General features: G+C 43.4%; 1 protein-coding gene across 1 annotated transcript; it reads right to left on the bottom strand.

Annotated features, from left to right (window-relative positions):
- Positions 1–3,083: 3,083 nt before the first annotated feature.
- On the bottom strand, positions 3,084–22,711 carry GXYLT2 (glucoside xylosyltransferase 2). Its single transcript, XM_085072273.1, has 7 exons — positions 22,419–22,711; positions 16,141–16,330; positions 15,810–15,941; positions 10,253–10,504; positions 9,407–9,530; positions 6,979–7,151; positions 3,084–6,320 (listed from the first exon to the last, which is right to left on the bottom strand). Exons 1-7 carry the CDS (start codon positions 22,598–22,600, stop codon positions 6,138–6,140), a joined length of 1,236 nt encoding a protein of 411 aa, XP_084928399.1. The 5' UTR covers positions 22,601–22,711; the 3' UTR covers positions 3,084–6,137.
- Between the last annotated feature and the right edge of the window lie 249 nt (positions 22,712–22,960).

Here is a 22,960-nt window from a genome sequence, read left to right on the forward strand (position 1 = left end):
CCACGCCAGCACTTGGCTCTAAGGAGAGGATGTGAGCCCCTGGCAGATCTGTCACTCTGTCCTGGCTAAGGTCCCAAGGTGAGGCAAAGAGCAGATCATGGGCTCTAGCCCAGCCCCCTCTACTAACTGGAAAATATTTCAATTCACAGCAAATCATCTTGTCCTTCCATTTTCAAAGCTGGAACATTTAAATATAATCCTAGAACACAAAAAGCTTGTAGGTAGTTTCATCATCGGTTTGTTGTCTGATCTCAGGCAAAGGGGTGAGGCAATCACACCTGAGCTTCTTCATTAATGAAACATACATGATAATTACTCCTTGTAAGGTATTTGACACACCTTGTAATAAAAACGTACACAGAGAGGATGATTTCATTTTGTGTCAGTTCCCAGCCTGCTGGTAGAATATTCACTGAGATGCAACAATAAGAAAAATCACCTCGTTGGGGAGGATGTGGTGGTTTAAACATCTAACTAAAGAACAATGAGAAACTGTTTTACAATTCATGGTTCTTTTTTTTTTTTTCTTGCACTAAACTTACACAAAGCCTCATTAAGATTTATGCTTTAGATTTAAAAACATACTTTTTGAGAGTTATAGGCTGTCCAACCCCTGGGCATGGATCAATAATTAAAATTACTTCAGGTGTAAGAACAGCAGCTACTTCTGGTCTCAGTAATGAAGCTTAGATTAGGTATCTAGAGATCCCTGACCCAACTTGACTTAAAGCAGTTTCCCTTCACTGATGTGTGACAGCAATTTGTAAGGCACTTCCACCCAGTTTGAACGAAAATTGATTGTTGTGCTTTGAAACAATTTGTAGCAATTCAAAACAGCATCAAGCAAGTGAGATGCAGCAGAATCCAGAGAGAACAATAAGACAATGAGAACAATCTTATATTTCAAGACCCATTTAGGTCTTCAGAAAATATTGAACATAGATACACATCAAAGGATTTACAAAAGGAGCGTGGGGATTTTGTTTGGTTTAATTTACAACTGCAGAAACCTGAGTAGGGTACAATAACACGGCACTAAAATTCATGTATCTCTGAACCATCCAGAGAGAGAAAGTTGTTTTTCTTTAAAGTATATCACAGCCACCTTGAGATAAATTATGTCCCTCTGCTGAGAAAATTACTAAAAATCTTTACTGTGCTTTTAAAAAATCTGGAAGACTTGGGAGTATTGAAAGATGAGAACAGCTCACACACAGCGCCTTTAAAAAAAAAGAGGCTGAAAACAGAAAAATGGTATTAGTGGCAGTTGATGTTTCTTTTGAAAGAGTACCTACAGGGAGATACAAAAAAACCAAGGAATGGTTAGATGTGTCAAACGTTCCAGGCTTTACCTGGCTCAGCCACTGACCCCAAAAAGTCCCCAAGGATTGTCTCCTATTAATCCAAGATCCCATGGCAAACTGGCTGGTGCAGTTTTCCTTCCAAGCTGTTTCTCACACCTTCCTCCCTGTATATCCCTGGGACAGGACCCTCCTGACATCACTCCACACACTACAGGACCAGTCAGTCTAAAACCAGACTTGTTTTCTCACCTGGAGCCTCAGGTGTGAGTAATCACGGTGCCCTTTGGAAGCTCTGAGCAGAATGGGAAGGAGATCTTTTTTAAAAGGTGTGAACCCTGAGAAGGCAAAGAAGAACCCTGTTGTGCAAAGTTCTAACCCTCATAGCAGGGAATTAACCATCTTCAGAAGGATTTGGGGACAGATGTTTCTACGAGAAACAGGTCTTTTAAAAAAGGGCTGTGTCATTTCTGTGTCATTATTTCAGTATTATTAGTATAGTTATTATTAGTATCAGTGTTGTTATACTTTTGGGCTATACTGTAGTTTTCACAAAGTAACAGCAGCACTTAAGGTACATTTATAGAAATGTAAAAGTCAAACCAAAATATTTTACCTCAAAAGAAAACATTAACGAAGTGCTTTGTTCATCTTCAGTGCTGATTCTCATTTTGGTGTTTTGTCTCCATTTTCATTTCAAAGGAAGTGTTGACACTTTGGCTTTTTTTCCCCGATACACAATGAAAGCAAAATTTCCAAACATTGCTCTTTCCTTTGAAGCTCAGATAGCAGTTCCTTAACTCATGTCAGTGGGAGGTGCACGCTGCTCCCACCATGGACAAACACTTGCCTCAAGAGCAGTGGGGGAATGTTTCCAGCCTCTGGAGGAACACCCCTGGTACCTGTCCCACCCCATCCCACCCCTGCAGGGGTGCTCACTCTCTACTTACTACCATCACATTCTATTGTACCTCATGGAGAGGAGAAATGGATTCTCTGACAGTTGACGAAATGTCAAGATTTTTTTTTTTCAGGTAGTTGGACTTTATTCCCAGCTTGGGAAATCTCTTTTCTCCTCACAGCACTAGTGGCTGGGGCCAAGTTTGCCAGTGAAAAACCTTGGATCACTGAGCAGAGTGAGTGTGTAACACACCCCACACACCCACAGCCCTCCCAGAACCTAAACACAGACTGGTGTTTCACAGCTGGCCCTACCTCTGCCTGTCCATGTCAATGCCAGTTTTATTCTTGACTTCTGAGAGCTGGGGCTGAGCCCAACACAACACCCAGCTGGGAACAGTGCCAGCACCAGGGTTTGGCTGGACAGACAAGCCAGGAGCTCCTGTCACACAGAGATGCCACAAGAAAGGACAGTGCAGCAGTGACCATACAAGAATATCAAAAAAATACATACAGGAAGGAGGGAAGGGCAATGATGCTAAATGACCTCCAAGGAGTGAAATGTAATGGAGAAATAGTGAAGAGTAAAAGGTAAACCTTCAGCTTCCTTTGAGAGCAGGTTCTGATCTATGCTCATCATAACACAACAGGAGCTGCAGCATGACACATGAGCACTTTGGGGAAAGTTAAATATATTTGTCTCTTTATATCCAATATCAGACTCTCTCACTACAGTAAAATTGTAAAAGAGGAACATTTATCTGTCTTCCTGCTGTCATACCCTCTGCATACACACAGTATAACATCACACCTATGAAATGATATCCCAACCAGACCAGTACAAAATCTTGTATTTAAAAGAAAACTAGCAAAGTACAGAGCTTGCTTAAAATTTCATTTATTTGTATTGTAAGCCAGGGGATCATCCTCAACCCAGAAATGCACTGCTCAGCCTCCTTGGGAGCTGTAACAATCAGTGCACTTGTCAAAGAAAAACCCACAAGCAAGTCAATGACAGAGAAAAGGGACTTTTTTACACACATGCTCGTGTTGTGCACACACACACACACTGAGCAGTTTCCAGTTTCCACTGTAAGCAAAATGCTGGTGAGCTCTATCCATTGTACCATTGGAAAGAACTAAAATACAGGCGAGGAAGGGGAAATGAGGACATAAAGCCTTTGTAAGTATTTACATATCCCATTATTAAGATAAATGAAGGCTAATTAACATGAAATTAGCCACAAGTATGAAATACAAAATGAATTAAAACTGGTTTCTAAATAAGATGAATATTACAATCAACTACTGTTAAAACTAAAATATAAAATGGTTTCGGAAGCTGTAGTGAAATATAAATTAATAATTCTAACAACAACAAAAAACAAAGTTACATAATTGTTTTAAAACACTTTGGAGAGCTCAAATTATTGCTTTTTTCCTCAGAAAAAGCCCAGCAGGGGGGAACCTCCCCCATTCTTCCTGCCAGCTGATTTTACATTAACAAGAGTCTTCATGTTAAAGCAAATACTTCATATATTTAATAGCTGTTGAGAACATAACTCAGTTCTTCCTAAACAAAACGTAGCACCTCCTGTGAACATAAAAAGCACTGCTTTAATCTCTAATCAGTTCCTATGCAATAATGCCTTTGTTTTGTAATGAATTCCACTCCTTCATTTGAATGTAGTTGCAGGGTTCTGCTGAATCACAGCTTACACAACCACAGCCTCCGAAACTCCAGAGCCTCAGCACTGGGGCTGCAACTGTCTGGGCAGCAAGACTTCGCTCTGCAGCTTTCTGTGGTTTGGAGACACCATGGAAATCAGGAATTCAGAGTGCCCAGCATGCAGCTCCTCCAGCCTCATTAGACCTGCGTCAGCTTTACCCTGATACTTGAAAATAAAGACCAAAAAGCAAGCTAATACTTTATACAAGCTCTCAGAATTGCTGGCCTAAAGGTTTACCTGTCGTACTGGTAAAATACATAATTTTTAACTTTTCAAATCAGCAGCTTCACCTTCTTATCTCTGCCTTCTGGTTCTGAAATCTTCAATGGTCATTTGGGTCACAGTTCAAATTTCTCTCAGTAGGTAGAAGTCTACTCTTGTTTAAATTGGCAACTGAAACTTCAGCTGAAATAGAAAATCCTAAGGCAGGTTTGGAAAGGCATCTCTGCTCAAGTTTAAATGACTTTCTGGGTCCCAGGCTTTCAATCACAACAGTTGTGCTGCCTCTGTCCTTCACATGTCAATTTACACTGAGGTGGTAAACACTGTGAGATAAGGATGGAGTCAGAACACAGTGTAATCAAGCTGTGATTACAATTCACAGCAGAGGTGCAAACAAGGTTTCTTTTCCCATCATGCCTGTGAGGTCCAGCAGTTCTGCTGTCCCTTACCCCAGTCCTCTGTCCCAACACTCCCCCACTCTGCTGTCTGCAGCGCTGCTCCCTGCCAGGCTGTGTCACAGACACCCTCACACTCCAGCATTTGGGAAAGGCTTGTTGGCATTATCCCGTGCACAGGCTCTTATCTCACAGCCTGGGATGGCAGCAAGGCCACATTTTGCCTCCTCTCAGGAACTCCCACACAAGGAGAGAGAAATGTGTGAGATAAAAAGGAGACTCTTGGTGTCTGTTTTCTTATGAAACTGTGCACCAGTCCTGACTGGATAGGGGAGAACCCCCAAAACTGCAATTCCTCAGAAATCCTACTTTAACTTTGGGAACATATCCTTTTCCCCTAACACATGTATGATACATGTACAGGATACCCCATCTGTGCCAGTTTTCCTTTCATTAGGGGAAAGCTTCATTATCTCACCCAGCTCACCCCACTCCTACTTTGCCTGTCAGATAAAAAAGTGAGCAGTTCCAAGCTATGGCTGATGTTTTCTGCTGAACAGACTTGAAAAGTAAGATCATTTTCTCTGTTGCTTCCTTGAAGCACTCCTACACACACCCCTGGGGCTTACACCTAGCAAATGCCCTCTGGGAGTCAGCTCTTGGATCACTGCTCTTTAGGAGTGAGTCTGCTCTTGGATCGCTGCTCTGTAGGAGTGTCCTCACTTCCAGTTCCCCAGGGATTGGTCCCAAGCACCTTTCAACTACTGCAATTTAAATAAGCTCTTTGTGCATATCACAAGATGATAATCACACTTTGGATATTAAGCCAAATGAAGTATTTTAAATAAACATCAAAGCCCTTTTCTATCCTCTTTCACTTTGAGGCTATTCATTATGATCCCAGTGTAAAGCTCTCAACTTCCCCATCCCAGGAAGTGTTCAAGGCCAGGCTAGATGTGGCTGGAGTAACCTGGTCTAGTGGAAGGTGTCCCTGCCCATGGTAGGAGGTGGAACAAGATGTCCATGATGGTCCCTTCCAACCCAAACCATTCTAGCATTGTGTAGTTCTATGATCCCAGGAATGGAAGTGCCAGGCAGAAATATATTTCCATGCTGCAGGTTTCTGGCAAAGTAGGAGAGGGGAGCTAGCAGCAGCATTGGTCATCTCCCCAGGCAGGGATGGAAAATTGTCTGGCAGTGGAACACTGCTGTTACTGTGCAGGAAATAGCACTTAAGAGCAAAATGGATCAATGGTACCTGGTTTTGTACTTTTCATTGACAATATTCTTGAATTGTGCCTAATGCAATTCATATTAGCAAGCCAGAGAATACATTCTTAAACTGTAAGGGACTGGGGGGCAGGCCACAAATGTGCTCCACAAAGAAAGGATTCTCCTGCTGTTCTCAGCAACAATCTAAACAGGCTTCTAGGATTTCCTGCTTTTTGTAATTTCAAGGGTTATTAGGAAATTGGATAAAGAAATATTTTAATTCTGAATTTCAGCAAAAGGAGCTCATATTCTTCATTTATATCCTTCAAGAAATGGAGTACAAGACTTAAAACTGCTGTGTAAAAAGAGAGCTACAGTTAGTATCTGTGGTTGGCCCCCAAGTAGACAATAACACGATTTTCATACACCTTCTTCATAGTTTTCTCAATTTGCTTCAAAAATACTTGTGGAATTCTCCCACATAAAGTGTGCACTGTATCCAGAAACTTTGACTGCAGAGGGTAGTACAAGGATTGGAAGAGATTGTCTTCAAATGGAAACTAAAGAAAAGAAAAAAAAAAATATTAGTTTTCACCAGATGTGAAATAGCATTATATAAGTTTCTATAAGAGAAAACTTTTTGTAGGTGGGGAATGTCTTGTCCCTCACCTGCCTGCGTGTCACCAGCCCCATCACATCACACCCTGCCTGCTTGAGAGTTCTGCTTTCACAGAAGTTTGTCTGGGTGTTTTATCTAAACAGCCAATTTTCATTAACTGCACTTCCAGAGTGTGCATTAACAGGAGTTTTACTAACATAAGGACACTGTAAGGAAACAGGATTTTTGGCAAGCAGAGCTGTACACACACATCCCAAGTGGACACATGCACCTGTGTCTTAGACAAGCTTGTGCCCTGCATGTGCCCAGAGGTTCGAGGTGCAGGACCAGAGACACAGCCTCAGTGGGAGAAACTCCAACACTTTTTTCTACCTTCAGCATAATAAAAAAATACAATTTATCAGCCTGTTTGATTACTATAATATGAAGGAGAAATGTTTAAACCACAAACACATGAGAGGCCAAAGCAACTGTGTTCTTTTGTGTCTGATGGGTTTCACACAAACACAACTACCCAGCCTGATGCCGTGGCAGAGCAACCTGAGTGAGGCAGGAATCCAGGCTGGGATACAAGAGTGGCTCTGTTAATGTTAACTTACATCCCGGATCACCTCGTAGAGGGCCTTGAAGGTGGGCTGCTTGTCATCGTGGTAGACACCTCTGTTCCCGTGCAGGATGGACACTCCCTCCTCCTCCGCCCCCCTGCAGTTGCTGCCGTACATGCAGTGGTCAGGTCGGTAGTTCCACTGGCAGGGGAACACATACAGACACTCTGCCCACGGCGCCCAGGGCACAGGGAAGGAGAAAAAACATGGCACACATGAGTTATAGCAAATTAAACCAGGCTGGGAGCGATGATCGGGAAATACTCAGTTACATCTTTTCCAAGTATCCCCAACACAGACACTTCCTCCCCTCATGGGTGACTACACACCCCAGCTGCGGGTCCTGAACAGACAGGACAACACAAGATCTGGGACCAAACACAAACCAAAGGAACCCTTGATAAAGCTGAAGGGGAAGAATCAAACCAGAGAGTACACACCAGATGGCCAGCACCCTCTGCCACCAGCACCCTCTGCCACCCAAAGGACTTTTTGGAGTGACAGGAATGACTTGGGAAGCACACACAGCAGTGACGGTTATGAAAAATCCTGACTCCTCCTGGAGCCAGCATGGGAAAAGTTGCAAAGTACATCCAGTGTTTGCTGCCGAAACTGTCAGAGGCCATGACAATTTGTTACACAGCAGAGCATAAGGGGTGGTGTATTTTATCCACAGCTCTCCAAAGAGTCATCATCCATTAATTTCACCGGTCTAGGTTATTTAGAGATGAACCTAATTTCTCAAAAGGGCTCATAACTCCCTTTCTCCTGGTGATTTTTTTTAAACTCTGCGCACACAGTGCTTGCAATCTGCTTGTCATAAATCACTCCAGTCCCTGCAACCTTTCTGCCTCGACCCTGGGGAACAATGAATCATGGCTGGTGCCAGCAGGGCATGGCAGGAGCACTGAAGATTGAATTCCTCCCTTGGCCTTTCCCAGCTTCCCGGGAAGCCTGCAGCTGGTCCTGTGTGGTTCTTGAAAAGCAGAAGAAAATCCTTCTAAACCTTTTCTTCCCTTAAGACCTCGCTAGCAGAGCTCTCCAGAAAGGGAGAGAAGTCTTTGGAGATGGGCAAAGAGAGCAGCTCCTGAGGCCCAGGTAACAGAATTCTCTGTGGTTCTAATTCACATCTATGAAAAGGCACCTGCAGCACTCTTGGCCAGTCCTCTCTTAAGACCCCAGAAAGCCCAGTTTTCTGTGTTAATTGTATCCAGTTCTTTTGTTTTCTTTTCTTGAGCAGTCTGGTGTTATGCAATTCATAAAAAATTCTTTACCAGTTCCAAGGAAAGGACAGACTGTGGTGCAGAGGAGTCCCCCACACGTGGCTTTGATAGAGAACACTCATCACAAAATAAAAATGTTTTTGCAATCTTTGTTTTTTTCCTGCACACTTCAGTGAGCAGCTTGAGTTTGACTTCACAACTAATCTGGCTCCATCTTTTTCTTTCTCTAGGAGACCATACCTCTGTAACATTCACTTCTTTTTGGAAATTAATTCCCACTCTATTTTTCCCTAGGACTGGGGGTAATACATGGCATACCAGGGACACTGATGTTTGACATCTGTCTGCAGTAAACAGATGTTTGCTTTTTGCTTTGCTTCTCCTCCCTCCTGCAACTTGCCTGGATTTGGGTATATCCAATTACCTACCCTGTGACTCCCTAGAGAAAAAGAAAAGGGAGCAGAATAAATAAAGATAATTCCAAACTTGTTTTATTCTCTACGATCACTGATGGAATACAAGGTCACACAGTAAACCAGGAAAAGCAGTAAGGATGGATACTCAGCATCCATTTAGAAGCATGAAATAAGGTTCTCAGCTTCTGTGGGAAGCATGTGCTATGCTCCAAGTGTTTAAATCTCTGCATTTCTCACCAGCAGGACAGCGATGACACCATCCTGGTGCCTGCTGAGGCCAAGTCACTCAGCTCAGAGGCTGGAAGCAGCTTAAGACGAGATATTCCAATGACTGTGTCCACTTTTTGCCTATATTAGCTTTGTTACTCGTTTGCATGAGTATCAGAAGTCAGCTGAATTTCAGAAAACCAGGGCTTAGCTCTGCAGAAAGTTTGGCACTTTTACATTCAGATAAAAATCTGAAACAAGAACATTTGTGCAGCTACACCCTGGTCCAGAGACACCCTCAAGCACACACACAACCCAAACTTCATCCCTTCACTTTATCATTAATTTCATATTTCATTATTTTCTCAAATCTACAGATTTACATATTCAATGGAACCAAGTCCAAGCACCACTACCTGCAATGTCAGTAGTATTTTCATAGGTTATGAATCCAGTTACACAATAACTTCATGCCAGAGTTTTATGCACATTATAAGTAACAAATAGCATTAAAAAAAAAAAAATCAAGATATTTTCTCAACACAGATAATCACAACTCCAAGAATCATCCCTTACCTGGGTTAAAATAAAAAATGATATTTAGCAAATCCTGGTCTCCCCACGTGATGTAATTTTTGTACTTTTGGTACAACGGATATAACATTTCCTCCCAAGTCAAACCACCTGGTATCAAGCTGTTCTGCAGGGCAGGAAAACAGAAACAAAGGTTAATACCATGATCAGTGCTGTGGCATTTGACTCAGAGTGGGCACACACAAATCTGTAAATGCTGGTGAGCCATGTTGGACACCCAGGTGGAGAATGAAGAACTGGAAATGTTACTGCCCTGTCCAGATCTAACAGCAGAACTCACTGCATTTATCCAAACAGGAAAACAAGGTCTCCTGGGCCCAGCTCTGATGTGAGCTCCTGCTATTTACAATCTTCCTATTCCAAGTAACAGGAGGGGGGGAAAAAGTGAAAAAGTGAAAAATGCAGGGACAAGGTAAAACCCAATGTATAAAAGCAAGGAAAAATACAGACTACAGATGCAAAAATTCCCAGTTTCTCTGGGTACTCACACCAAGCTTTCCACTTTTAAAAACAATACAGTGACTGCACTGAAGATCATTGAGTTTGTTATTTCATGTGTCTTTTCAGGGAAAGGTAAGAAGCTGGGGAAGCCATTTTTAACACTGCTATCAGACTGCTTCAGCTGCAAATTCTCACTGCTCCAGATTTGAGCAAGTTTCACTTATTTTAATAACCATTTTCACCAATTTCTTTTCGCATCTAACCATACGTATTCTATATTTCTCTGATCCTTTGTATTACGAACTTTGTGCAATTTTACACTAAGCTCTCCAAGATGTGAGAAATACACCAATTCAGAGTTTCTGCAACAGCTGCATTTGTTCTCACCTTGAACTGGGTGCTGCGGATTCGTGTCAGATTCATCAGCATCACGCCCGAGTTGACGCCGGTGGTGCCGTAGTAAGGGTGTCGGGCGAAGCGGCTGTACCAGCCAATCTTGGGGATCTCGTGCTCGGGGGCCATGGCAGCCAGCTGGGTGGAGTTGAACTCTCTCAGGAGGTGCCAGATGTCATCGATGGGCCTCAGGAACAGCACGTCAGTGTCCACGTAAAGCAGGGAATCCACATCCTTTAAAATCACCTTTGGGGTTTGCGTGGCGATGAAAAACGAATCAGGGAGACAACAAACATGAAATTATTGGCAAAAGGTGGTTTTATTTTAAATTGATAACTCGGAAGAGATTATTGATTTATCAGCTAGATGCAATTACACAGAGGAACAACAGTTATCAGATTATTGGCTTGTTGTTTGCTGTGGGGTTTTTTTGAACTGCACAATAAAACAGTTACCAGAGCACTGAGGTTGGTTTAACTTTCATAAAAAGCAACAAACCACCAAAGTCCCAAAAACACCTGCAAAGACTGCTTAGTATCTGTTCAGAAATTTAATGTAAATAATATATATTTACAGAGCTCTTTTTAAGATCTGTAAATGGTGAACCACATAGCATTCTCCACTGACAGAAAGGGTTACCCAGGAGACCAGGATATTTAGACTTATCTTCATATATAATTAATATATACACCTGTTTCACATTTATGAAGACAACCCCATTAATCACAAATATACGTGCATCCCCCTGAAGAACAAAATTTGGCTGTTAAACAGAAGTGCCACATTAAAATATATCAGGTCATATTCTGACCTCCGTTACCAGATTCTGTATGAGAAATAAGCACAGTAACGTTGGTCAGGTCAGAAAGCTGTAAACTGCAGAGCAGAGCCAGGACATTCCAGCTGTTCCTGCTGACCATGTTCCCCCTTGTGGCTGCCCAAATCCTTACACACTCAGTCCTTAATATCCCACGGTGGGACAAATCATCTGGGGCTTCAAGCCTTTCTAAAGTTATAATGACCATTACTTACAGCTGACCACTAGTTCCAACTGCATTTTTGTTACTCTTCTTCATTATTTGCTAAAACTGTCCAAAAATTCCTGAAGGACTGAAATTGTCCTACTTTGGTCTCAGCCAAAACCCACAGTTATTGCTCTTCCTTTGAAAAGCAAATCCAAGGCCTTGGATTTTCACCACGTTGTAGAACACAACAATGACTTTCTCATCCCATTGCAATGCTATTAATGACAAACTCCCCTATTTATGCAGGTTTCAATGAATTCTGCCACAGAAATTGGGTTTTACATAAACTCTAATGTATTGTGACTGAGGATTACCTGTGAAATAGAGTGAACAACATTGGGATTTTCAACAAGTGGATGAAAAAATATCACCTCTAAGCATGCTCAACAGGAATCCACTAAGATGCCAAATCCGTGAGTAAAGACTTAAATGAGATTTTTCACCTGACTGAACACTTTGGGATTCAGACTGACATTTAGTCAAGTTTAACAAATCCCTGACCTGTATTTCTGACAGGATAACTACATGCTCTTCCTACAGAACAGGGCAAGCAGGAGAAGGAACTGTCTTTGCATTTTAAACAAAAGTTATGCTTACAGCAAACTCCATGCAAACACATTCAACACAATCCAGATCGCTCTGCTGGATGGAAGATTATAGCCATACACTATTTTCCCACAAAAAAACCCCACACACCAGCACGTGGAGGTAACAATACATTTTCAGTATTTCACCTGAATTTCAGTTCAGGTGACTACAGACACTCCTCATCCTTCCCAAGCACAAGTGACAGCCTGGCCTCTACTTCTTCCAGCAGAAAAACATTCTTACAACAGCCTTCAACACACAAATAAATTTAAATCTGTGCAAGTCCACAAACTGTAATAATCTTCCTACAGATTCAAGCAGGTATTTCAGTTCTTTGTGCAGAGCCTACCAGCATCTGAGCCCACCTTGCATCCTTCCTCTCAGGATTCACCTGCCCTCCTTCCTGCTGGTCAAAAGATTCTTCCTTCTCCTGTGTCCAAGGTGTTGCCCTGCAGTGACACCCAACTGACTACAAAAAGAGCTCTGCTACCCCCTTTAAGCCCTTCACACTTTTCTCCTTCCCATGTTAAGACTCCTTTAACACCTGCAGATGTCAGTTTGAATTGCTCACATCTCTCCTGGCTGTGCCTTAGGTAGGGGGGATTTAATTCCACCATTTGTAGCTGTAGGAGTTCCTCACAGAGCAGGAGCCTGCAGGGCAGGTTAAAAGGGACACGCAGTGACCTGGAGCAGGAGCTTTGCCAGGCTGTGTCTGGAGCTCTGAGCTCACATAAACCATACAGCCACACCTGACAGCCTGAGATTTTGGAAAGGGATGGCCAGAAACATGGCTTGCTGTGTTTCTCTTCCCTGTGCTCTGCAGGCACTTACAGCTTAAAAGAAGTGTGATTTCTCTTTTTTTTTTTCCTTCCTTGCAGCTATATAGAGTATTCTTAGTAAATCTGTCAAAAAGTTCTGCACAGAACTGGCTATATTTAGCCTGGCACTTCACTTAAATACTCAATTATCTGTAATTTGATTTCACAACTTCTGTCTCCATAGATTCTCCCTGTGTTAGCAAGGTTGGCAAGGAATAACACACTCCTGTGTAAACACACGCTGGTGTACTGTGAAGCTGGGCTACCTAAGGGTTTGTGAGGGCTCACATGGCAGCTCAGCACAGCTTCATCCAAAATTAGGGACAAATCACAAAGCTTGATGCTGGAGTAACAGTACCACCAAGCTGAGTTACTAAACCTAACTGTAGTAAGTGATTAACTCAAGTTACAGCAGAGACTTCTGTCTAGATAAGGCCCTGGCATCTATTCCCACTGTGCTGGAGACTTGAGCATCCCTCAAGAGGAAAGCTGTAACACAGGGATATTGCTAATCTATCTTAAAAGCTCTTAAGTAGATTAAGTGTTTTGAGAAGGGCTCTAAATGTTCATCCAAAAAATCATCCAAAAATCCCTTAAGCATTTCAGGATACTTTAGCTGATTGTTTTGATAGCTCCAGAAGAGCAGCACAGACAGCTGCAGCCAGCCCTGAGGGACCAACATCCCTGGGACCAGAGGATGTTCCTCACCTGCTGTCTTAACATCCATGTCAGGAGTACAAACCAGCTCCCAGGGACTGCTGAGAGCATCACCCTCCTAGGTTAAAGTTTCATTCTGTGCTCACAAAAAGATCCACATCTTCCCCCCTGTGTCTCTGCAAATGCCCTGGATGGTTTTGTTGCAGCAGAGTGCAGCAAGAGATTGACTTGTGAGATTACACAGAGGCTCCAGCTACGTTCCCTGTGTCTAAGTGGCAAACGTGATCAGATGGCTCAGAATGCCTCTAAAAAATGCAGGATGCTGTACAGTTTTCCTTAATATTTTAGCATCCTGGGTAGATTCAGCAAGCTGGGAAATGTGCACCTCATCCTGCTGCCCAGGACAGAACAGCTCAGTACTGCGAATTGCAGGGTCAGATCCCACAGCTCTACTTTTATCAGTAAATAAAACCACTGAAAGGTTCTTACCCGATTTTCCCTGAACACATTCCTCAGACCCTCCTGTCCACTTTCACACGCCTGCTGGTGCTGCAGAGGAGATTTCTTTGGCAGGAGAGGCACTTGTGAATCAAAGACTCACATTCCACTCGGGCTTAGCATTATCAGGAGCAAGACAATTTGCACAACTGAGAGCTAAACAGCTGATAAACTCAACTATTGCTCTCCTGGGGTCTTCCTGAAATGCAGGCACATTTCATGCTGCTGCAGGGAAAAATGCTCAGTACAGGGAAGGATAAGAAAAAAAAAGAACACTGATATCCTGCTGGTATTTATTAGAAATAAAAGTCAAACCAGTTCTCTAAACAGTAACACTCGGAACCCTCTGCTCCCACTGCAGCGACAGCTCAAATGGAATATTAATATCAGAACATAGTTATCAAGCACCAGAAAACATAATGGTGGCTGGAATTACCCAGAAACAGCCCAAGATTGTGTCAGCCTGTAAACTCGAGCACCAAAGCTCGAGGCTCCCACAGGACATTTGCCTCCTCAGCTCTGACTGCAGCTTTTTTTCTTCACTATACCCACATCAACTCCGTGTCAGCTGTAACTCCTCTTGGACAGCCCCTCCTACACAAAGCCATAAACCTCAGCCTGACCACACACAGCATTTTGCAACTGCCCCTAGAGAAACAAACAGCTATGGTCCAAGCTGCCCCCTCATTCTGCTAACACAGCGTGCAACAGTCTAATATTCCTCACAAGAAGTTACTGGAGAGCTTCAGCAACATGTGAGTGACAAAAAAGGCATCAATCAAACCACTGCCCAGCCTGAAGGAATCAGCATGAATGCATAACCCTTTTCTGCCATCAGAACAGTGAAGAAGAATACAAGTTAAATCATTCCTATGATTAGTCTCCCAAAATGACAGACAATATCACAGAAATAAGAAGAACAGAGATTTCTGTTTACCCAGTTCCTCCTGACACTCTGCACTGAACAAGCTAACACTTAGGGATTATTTTCCAGGTGATACAAATATTTACTCAGGGGAGAGAGGATCCCTGCTGAAGCTGGAGTTACTTCCAGCCCATCTGGCCTTTGTGCAGTTGATAGTCCACCCCTAAATGGCAGATCAGCAGAACTGCTGACAGCACATATTTTCTCACATATGTATTCACAGGCTACATATCTGGATGTGCAGCTGTCTCCTGATTGCTTCCATCTGAGAGGGGAAAGATTTCTTTGTCCCCCCCTCCACTTCTCCTAAGACAGCGATGAAGAAATCTGGATCATGTGAACAGCTTGTCACTTCACTGGAGTCACCCCAATCAACAGCAACCCACAAGATATTTTTGATAGATATTCTCAGTTCCACAGAAATTGCTTTGTGCAAACGTTCTTTCAACTTCTGATATGCAAAATCGGTATCAACACTTTCCTTCTCTCCAAGTTTATGACACTGAGTGTAACACAACTTTTCAGTGAACTTGAAGATCCCAGGATACACCGAGCTCTTGCACAAAATCTAACTTTGAACACATTGGAATTATTACCTTAAGGGTAGTTCTGACAGTCTTGGAAAAAATAAATAAAACTCAAGGAAAAGGGAATGCTGAGAGCATCACTTTAAGGGCTAGCATATGGAAAAGAAGATGCTGGATAAAGAGGACATGTTGTAAAGAACGTTATTTACAAAAGGCACACAGCATCTACCCCAAAAGATCTGTCCTGAGAGAGCTCTCACTCTCTGGAGTGTGGAGAGCCCGAGAGGCTCATGGAACAAGAGACAAATCAGAAACACACATCCTTTGTTAGCCGGGAAAAAGCCAGGCTGGATTTCTTGTGTTGTTTTTTTACAGTGTCTAAAGCACAGACTAAAATATCTTCAAGCAGATGTTTCAGCCTGAAAATGGTTTTAATATTACACCAGCAAAGCTTCCTTTCTGCGGAATTAACCTTTTCCTGAAGCAACCTACTCAGAAATCCAGGTGCCTTACCGGAAGAAACAGGCGCTGGGCAGCACATGGTTTGAATAACTTTTTCCATTCCTGAGCATTTCCTACTGAGAAGGTTATTGAGTAAATGTTGGACTCAAACTTCTTTGTATACGAGGAAGGCCACTCCTTCAGCTGAAAGACATGGTGGGAGGAATCAGACACCACATGTTATACAGCTCTTTTAAAAAAATGCCTGCATAAGGAATTTATAACTGTGTACAGTAAATAACGTGCTCATTGACTTGCTGCTGTCAATGTATTTTTTTTCTCAGACATTTGCAACTCACAACTAACTCATTTATTTATTTACCAAATGACAAAAAGAACTCACCTTCTTCTCAAATTCAGGCTTAAGGGAATCCTCGGCGAAGATGTGGAAGCAGAGCCTCCTGTTGCTGAAGAGAACTGCTGATTTCAGCATGATCAGCGTTTCCTCCAGCCGGTCCCCACATGCCACCACTGCCAGATGCATGCACTGCAAGGATGAGGGCTCCTTTGGATGTTTCTGCTCTCCAGGCTTCCTGAAAATTCAGAGAGGCATATAAAAATTACTGAGGTAGACAGGAGGAGAATCCTGCATCATCAGACATCAGGATTGTTGTTTTTTTTCTTCACCGTCACTTTGCAAGGGATCAGGAGTTTTTTCCTGATTAGATATCTACAGAATGTGCAAATAGCATGGTAATTTTTGTCAATGGTACAGATCAATAGTGTTACAATTATAGCATAAAGAAATAGGCTATTTTTCTGTTATTCCTATTTTTCTGGGTTTGAAGGAATCCCTCCACTACAGACACAGATGAAGCCAACTTCACAGCACCTCAGAGCAGACACCACCTTGCCCTGTGCAAATGACAGCTCCTTCCCCAGCCCAGAGGTCAGGAAGCCAGAACAGAGTTACAACCACCCAGCCAACTTTCTAACACAATGCAGATCACACAACAGCATCCAGCAACTTCATTTCCAAGCCCATAATGGCCAGACTAGAAGACATCCATACTTTAAAAAAAAAACCAAACCCATTCTATCCATATGTAAATTGTTCTAACAGTTAATTAATTTTGCTATTAAAGATGCATGCCTTAATCCTGGCCTGAAGGTGCTGGCACAGTTTCAAAGGACTGCTCTCCATTTCACCCCATGGAATCAATGAGATTTTGCTAAAATAGAGATTTTTGAAAACAAATATAGTCACATATCCCAGATGAATCAGACTATATTCCAAGGGACAGACTGTGGGATTTTCACTTAGCATCCACCTGTGTTGGTTTTAAACACATTTCAGCCAGATACAGGGAACACAGCAAGAGGCACACTGCAGCTCCCTGCTAGCCAGAGAAATCAAATTCTCCTGGGGAGTTGAAGACCTTTTGAAAACAGCCTTTCGGTTCTGTGTTTGGTGTGGAGGTAAAAATTGCATCCTCCAGGAATGCTTCTACTGTGGGATATCCACATTCCAGCACAGATGGCACTTAGACTCCATTACACAGGATGGAGCTGACCAAGCAACTAAATCCCAGGCACAGTAATCACTGCAGGAAAGTTCAAAAGGCAAATCATAGATCACTGCCTGGCCTGGACATATCTCTGAGCAGAGGACATCAATCCCAGCCCCCGCTCAGCACACACAATTACACACACACAATTCATCACTGAAGTTAATGCTACAAACACAAGTTCTAAATAAAGAAAAAAATGACAGGTTTAAGCTGTTATTTTTTCCAGACATTACAGTGCTGCTCTGTGTAACAGCAGCGTTCTACCCTACAGAGTAACCCACCTCTGTGCAAAGGAACACCAGCCACTGGCACTTTACTGACTATACAAAGCAACACGTTTCATTAAGGGTTTAAAATCTTCTGCTTTAGTCTTAATTAACCCCCAATTTCATCAGTGTATAAATAATGGAATACTACATCTATGTGAAGTAGTATTTACTTTCCAACCTATTAGTGTAAAACCCACTGAATTATTGAAGTGAATAATCACACAGATCACCTTTTCCCCCTTCCCCCTATCTGTTTAATTTCTCCCCTTAATTGAGTCTCTAAATCAAGCCACACACAGGCTGGGAGCTGCTTTGATGTAGCTTCTGGCAGTGGAATTCACTGGTAGAGGAACTAAACTCTGCACTTTTATTGCAACGTTTCAAAACCCCACACCAAAGCATTCAGCTTTCCTGGGCAGTTCTAGCCCCAGTGAGCTGTGCATTTTGCAGCTGTTTTGCAGTGAAAAATCCAGTATGTGTGGACAAGCACTTCCAATGGACAGACACAGCAGAAGGATTCCTTGGTGAAAGCAGAATGCCTGGAAAGCCCAGGAGTAGGGATAACAGGAGACATCCAACATAGACACTGCGGGAGAGAAAGCTGAGTCTTGGAGGTGAGGAATTATTAACAGTGCAGGGCAGCCTGGAGTGGCCTGAAAGGGAATAAAAATCCCAGAGAAATGGAGCTACTTGAACTACATCAGTCATAGGCTGGGACACTGAGGGCAATAATCAGTGAGAGGAGTAGCAGTGAGGTACACAAGACTTTTGGGACACAAGATTTTGCATCTTTTCTATAAAGTATCTAAATTGAAGTAGAGGACTGTGAAAACAAAGATGAGCTGGAATGGGAGATAAAAATCTACCCCAGCAGGACGCATTTGACAGCAATTTTAACGCAGCCTTTAAAAAATTACAATTATCCAGAAGTCTGAGAAGAAGCAGATGCAGAGGGCAAACTGCCTGGAGGGCAAACAAGCAGGTGACAGCAAAAAACATCCCAGCTCCCCTTGCCTGCTCTGCTCATGCATGCACCTCATATAGTGCAAGGAGAATGGAAGGGACAGGGGGGAACAACAGCTGAATGAAAGGATATCCCTTAAAGATCTGCAGGATACAGCCAAGTTGTCCTACCTGTAAAATGGGAACAGCTGTTACAGAAGTAAGAATTTCCTACCACAAGAGACTCCCAAGACATTAAAAAGCCCATAGATCCACAGAGGAATACAATTATTATCATTAGCCAGTTCTTCCTAACATTTACATTCATTCCTTTATAGTTCAGCTTGTTTGTTATGAACAGTCTGTAGTTGGATTTGATAAACTAAATTAAATGTTTAAACACAATCAAAAGCAATACAGAGACCTGGGCCTTAAAGTTTAATGTGTTTGACAAGAACAAATACAGAAACTAAGATTAAGCCCTCCAGAAAGCATCACAAAATACTTGCAGAACACATCCCCATGGAGTTGCTGAAGACAAAACTTGGTAAGATGGAGCACAATAAAACGTTTATAGCAAAGACCTTCCAACAATACAGAGCAACTCCCATCCAGTTCCTCACTGGTACTTTATTTACTACATACAATTCTTTCAGAAAGGCACTGACACAGCAGGAGCAGCCTGAGTGCTCAAGCACAACAGTGTGCATTCCTACGTCTTAAAGTTTAGATTACATGTAATTTTCTTATTAGTCACAGCCAAAGTGTCTCAAACATAATTAACCCAAAACCTGTCTAAATCAATCCAAATCCATTCAAAATAATGCATTCCCACCTCATTACACAGCCTGCTAATCTATTCAAGCCTTCAAATTTATTCCTGAGAGAAAGATAATGCATGCAGACTCTTCCAAAACACAATATAGTTGTTAATTTTTGAAACCTTCTTCCTATTATGATCTCATTTACTCATGCAGCACAAACAAGGGTAGATTTAGGCATTGTATCAAAACTGGTGATTCACTGGACAGGCTCCTTCCCTGACAGCCACCCCTGAGTCAATGTCCCAACAGCAGGCCCATGATATGAAACACATTTTCTTGCAGATTTTAAAATGCAAACTAGAAAGGCTCTAAATGTTTTTAAATCAACTTTTCTCACTCTGATGCAGCTGCACAAAACCAACTGTAGCTACTGTCAATCAAAAAATGGTTGAAGTTTCAACCTCCTCCTACTGCTCAGAGAAAGGGGAAAAAAGCCACTCAAAACTAGAATGGATGTTTTTCTCTCCTTTTGCGAAGTGGATTCTTTATGAAAGAAGTATGGAATACTTGGGGCTTCAGCATGTTATTATCAAACTCAAGCCAAACTTGCATGTGTGTGCACACAGGCTGCACAGAAAGAAAAAGTATCTTGACAGGTTGCCATGCAAAAGATGTTTTTACACTGGGAAAGTTACTTTCAGGGAACTAAATGTGCTGGCAAAGGTTCACTTCCCAAGCCTTGCCACGTGGGTTTAATAGAGAGCATGGTCACATCCGCTCTTCAAATGTAAAACAATCCTCCTTCTTTTTGATACTTTGCACACATTGGTTTGGCACACGTTTAAAATTCTTCATTAAAAAAAGTCTTACTGAAGGCATAGGACTTGCTACTTCCAAGAGGAATGAGCAGTAAAACCACCATGAAAAATTAAGTTTTCAAAGCTAACCAGAAACGTACCTAGATTTGTCAAAATTATCTAATGACCAAAGCAGGACAAATGAACGTCATTGCCAACATTTGTGAGGTACCAGCCAGCTAATGACATGTGCTTACATTAAGCTTTAACCATGTACAGCTACTTATGTTAGAAGAATTCTGCTCTTCTTAGAACTTAAAAACTGATGTCTCCTATTACTATGTGACTACAGAAAGCAGTATTACAAATCCCAGCTAAAATATAATTCACCTTCCCTGCAAGATGATGATATTCAGAAAGCAGATATCCTAGATAACACCTTTATTTCTGAGCTGAGCCCAACACCTGCATCCTCTGACCCAACTACACAAACCAACTTGGCAAAACTGAATTTAAACAATGTTTTACATTCACAGAAGACAATACTTCACTAAGGCTCTATTGCTCAGTCATGCAGTCTCATATAAGCTTGTACACTGGGATGGCACCACAAGATCTTATCCAGTCCTAATCAGATTTGTTATTATCCTGAAGGAAGCAGTTAGGTAAGTAGTGATCTCTCACATCAAATAAAAAATTAATCTTCCTCTGCTGATACAGAGGAACTAAAATGATAACCATGGCCTGTTTCTTACAACAAAAATTCACACCCCTACACTTCCTTCAGTCTAGCTCGGATCAGGCTTTTTAAGACCTGGTGCCTTCCCAAGCAGGCAAGCATCACCTCCACTTGAACCACTTATGTCATACACTCCCCACAAAAATTCTTTTCTTATGGATACCCTCACCTGGATAAATTTTAGTAGTAACTAACTGAACACAGAATCTTTCAGCAAGTGGCTGAACAGGATGCATAGAATTGTGCTGCTCAGTTTTACAGACACTTGCTGGAGCCAAAGATGCAGGATCATAAGGGAAAAAACAACCACCAAAGCCCACAAACAAACAAAATGCTGAAGAAAACGCACGGTTTGAATAGTGAATTCCTCTTTTTTTGCTCTTGTGTTGCAGACCTTGTAAAAAGTACTTGCAAAGTCAACAAATAATCGAAAACTTAGATAATGTCAAACCGTGAAACATGAAGATGCCACTGAAAAGCTCATTGAAATGGAACAGTTGTTTACTCTCTGGCAGTTCCATACTTTCCGGGCTCCCTCCTTCAGTGTTCCTCTTGATTTCCATGATAATCACAGAGATATGCCTTAAAGAAAAATGACTTCAGGAGGTACAGTTGCTAGTGGAAATAATCCTGCTTTAATACAGGCATTTGAATTCTGTCCATGGCCCACTCTCAGCCCCAGAAAACATCTCCTGCATTCACTGGGATAACAATGCTGGGAGAAACCAACTGCTTTAATAAGTTAAGGAGTAAGAGCTCAAAAAAACAGGAATAGTCTTTCATTCAGAACATCTCTGTGAAATCATGAATCAGAGACACAAAGACATACCAAGTTAATTAGATATATGAGATCACACTGACCATAATATAATTGGAATGCAAAGGGGAAAGCAAGTCCTCCACCCACCGAAAGCTGCCCTTTCTCAGCTAATTGGTTCTTTAAAAAATACTCTGCCTGTAAGGTGCTGGGAGAGGAAACACAACACACCACGATTTAAAACTCCTTTAAAGTTCTGCTAAACAAATTTACATATAAAAACCAGTCAAAACAAAAAGCTCGAAAGCTTAAAACCTGCCGGTGCCTCCGCAGTTTGGAGCCCAGTGGCACCACACGGCAATAACCAGGCGCCTTCCCTTTTCCCTGGAAAACCCGCAAAGTGCAGCTCCCGAGATGACAGCAGCTCCTCACTGCAGACAGCGAGTGCCACACTGCCCACGTCAGCCTCCGAAAGAAGGCCAGAACTAATGGAAAAGCCGCTATTTCAGCAGCTTTTCTCGCGGAGGAGGGAAATCCCCGCTCGGGCTCCGGGAAAACCTCCTCGCGCTTCCGTGGCACCTCTGGCAACTGCGCTGCCAGGGGAAACACGCAGGGAAAAGTTTGTACTTGCGAACCCGGCAGTTCGAACAAGCGTCTCTCTCTCATCAGCGGACACCGGCAGGGAAAAACATCTGTGAGCGGAAAGTGCCCGACGCACCGGGGACCGAAGCGACAGCGCCGACGGGACCCGCGGGGCGGGCGGGTCACGCGTGGGGCTGGGCACGACACGGCGGACAGGGGCTCCCGAGGGCAGGAGCCGGGGCACGGAGCTTCCCCGTTACCTGGCGCTGGCGCTGCCGCCGCCCGCGGGGCTCCTCCTCAGGGGGCTCCGGCCGAGGCGCGGCGGGCGGCGGGCGGGCGCGGAGGGCGCGGGCGGCGGGGCCGCGCTGCCCGCCAGCAGATAGAGCAGCAGCAGCACGGCCAGGCACAGCAGGGCCGCCGCCACCTTGCAGGGCCGCCGCATGGCCGGGTCAGCACGGCCGCATGGCCGGGGCGGCACCGCGGCACGGCCGGGCCAGCAGCGCCGCACGGCCGCGTCCCGCCGCCCGCATCGCCCGGGCCGGCCCGAGCGGGGACGTGGCCGCACAGCCCGGGGCGGAGCGGGGCGGAGCGGGGCGGGGCGGGCCGGGCCGCGCCTACCGTACTGTCTGGAGTAGCCGCCCTGCCCTCCCGTGCGGCGGGGCTGCCGCCGAATCGCCCGCGCTCGGGGGATCTGGGAAAGTCTGGTTGTGACCGGGGCTGCTCAAAGGTACTTTTGGTTTCACAGAGAGTGAGCACAGCAAGGTGAGCAGGAGAAAAAGGGGAAACTGCTCTCGGAAGCGCG

The sequence above is a fragment of the Lichenostomus cassidix genome, chromosome 12, assembly GCF_008360975.1.
Source record: "Lichenostomus cassidix isolate B80296 chromosome 12, HeHo_3.0, whole genome shotgun sequence".
Taxonomy (NCBI): Eukaryota; Metazoa; Chordata; class Aves; order Passeriformes; family Meliphagidae; genus Lichenostomus; species Lichenostomus cassidix.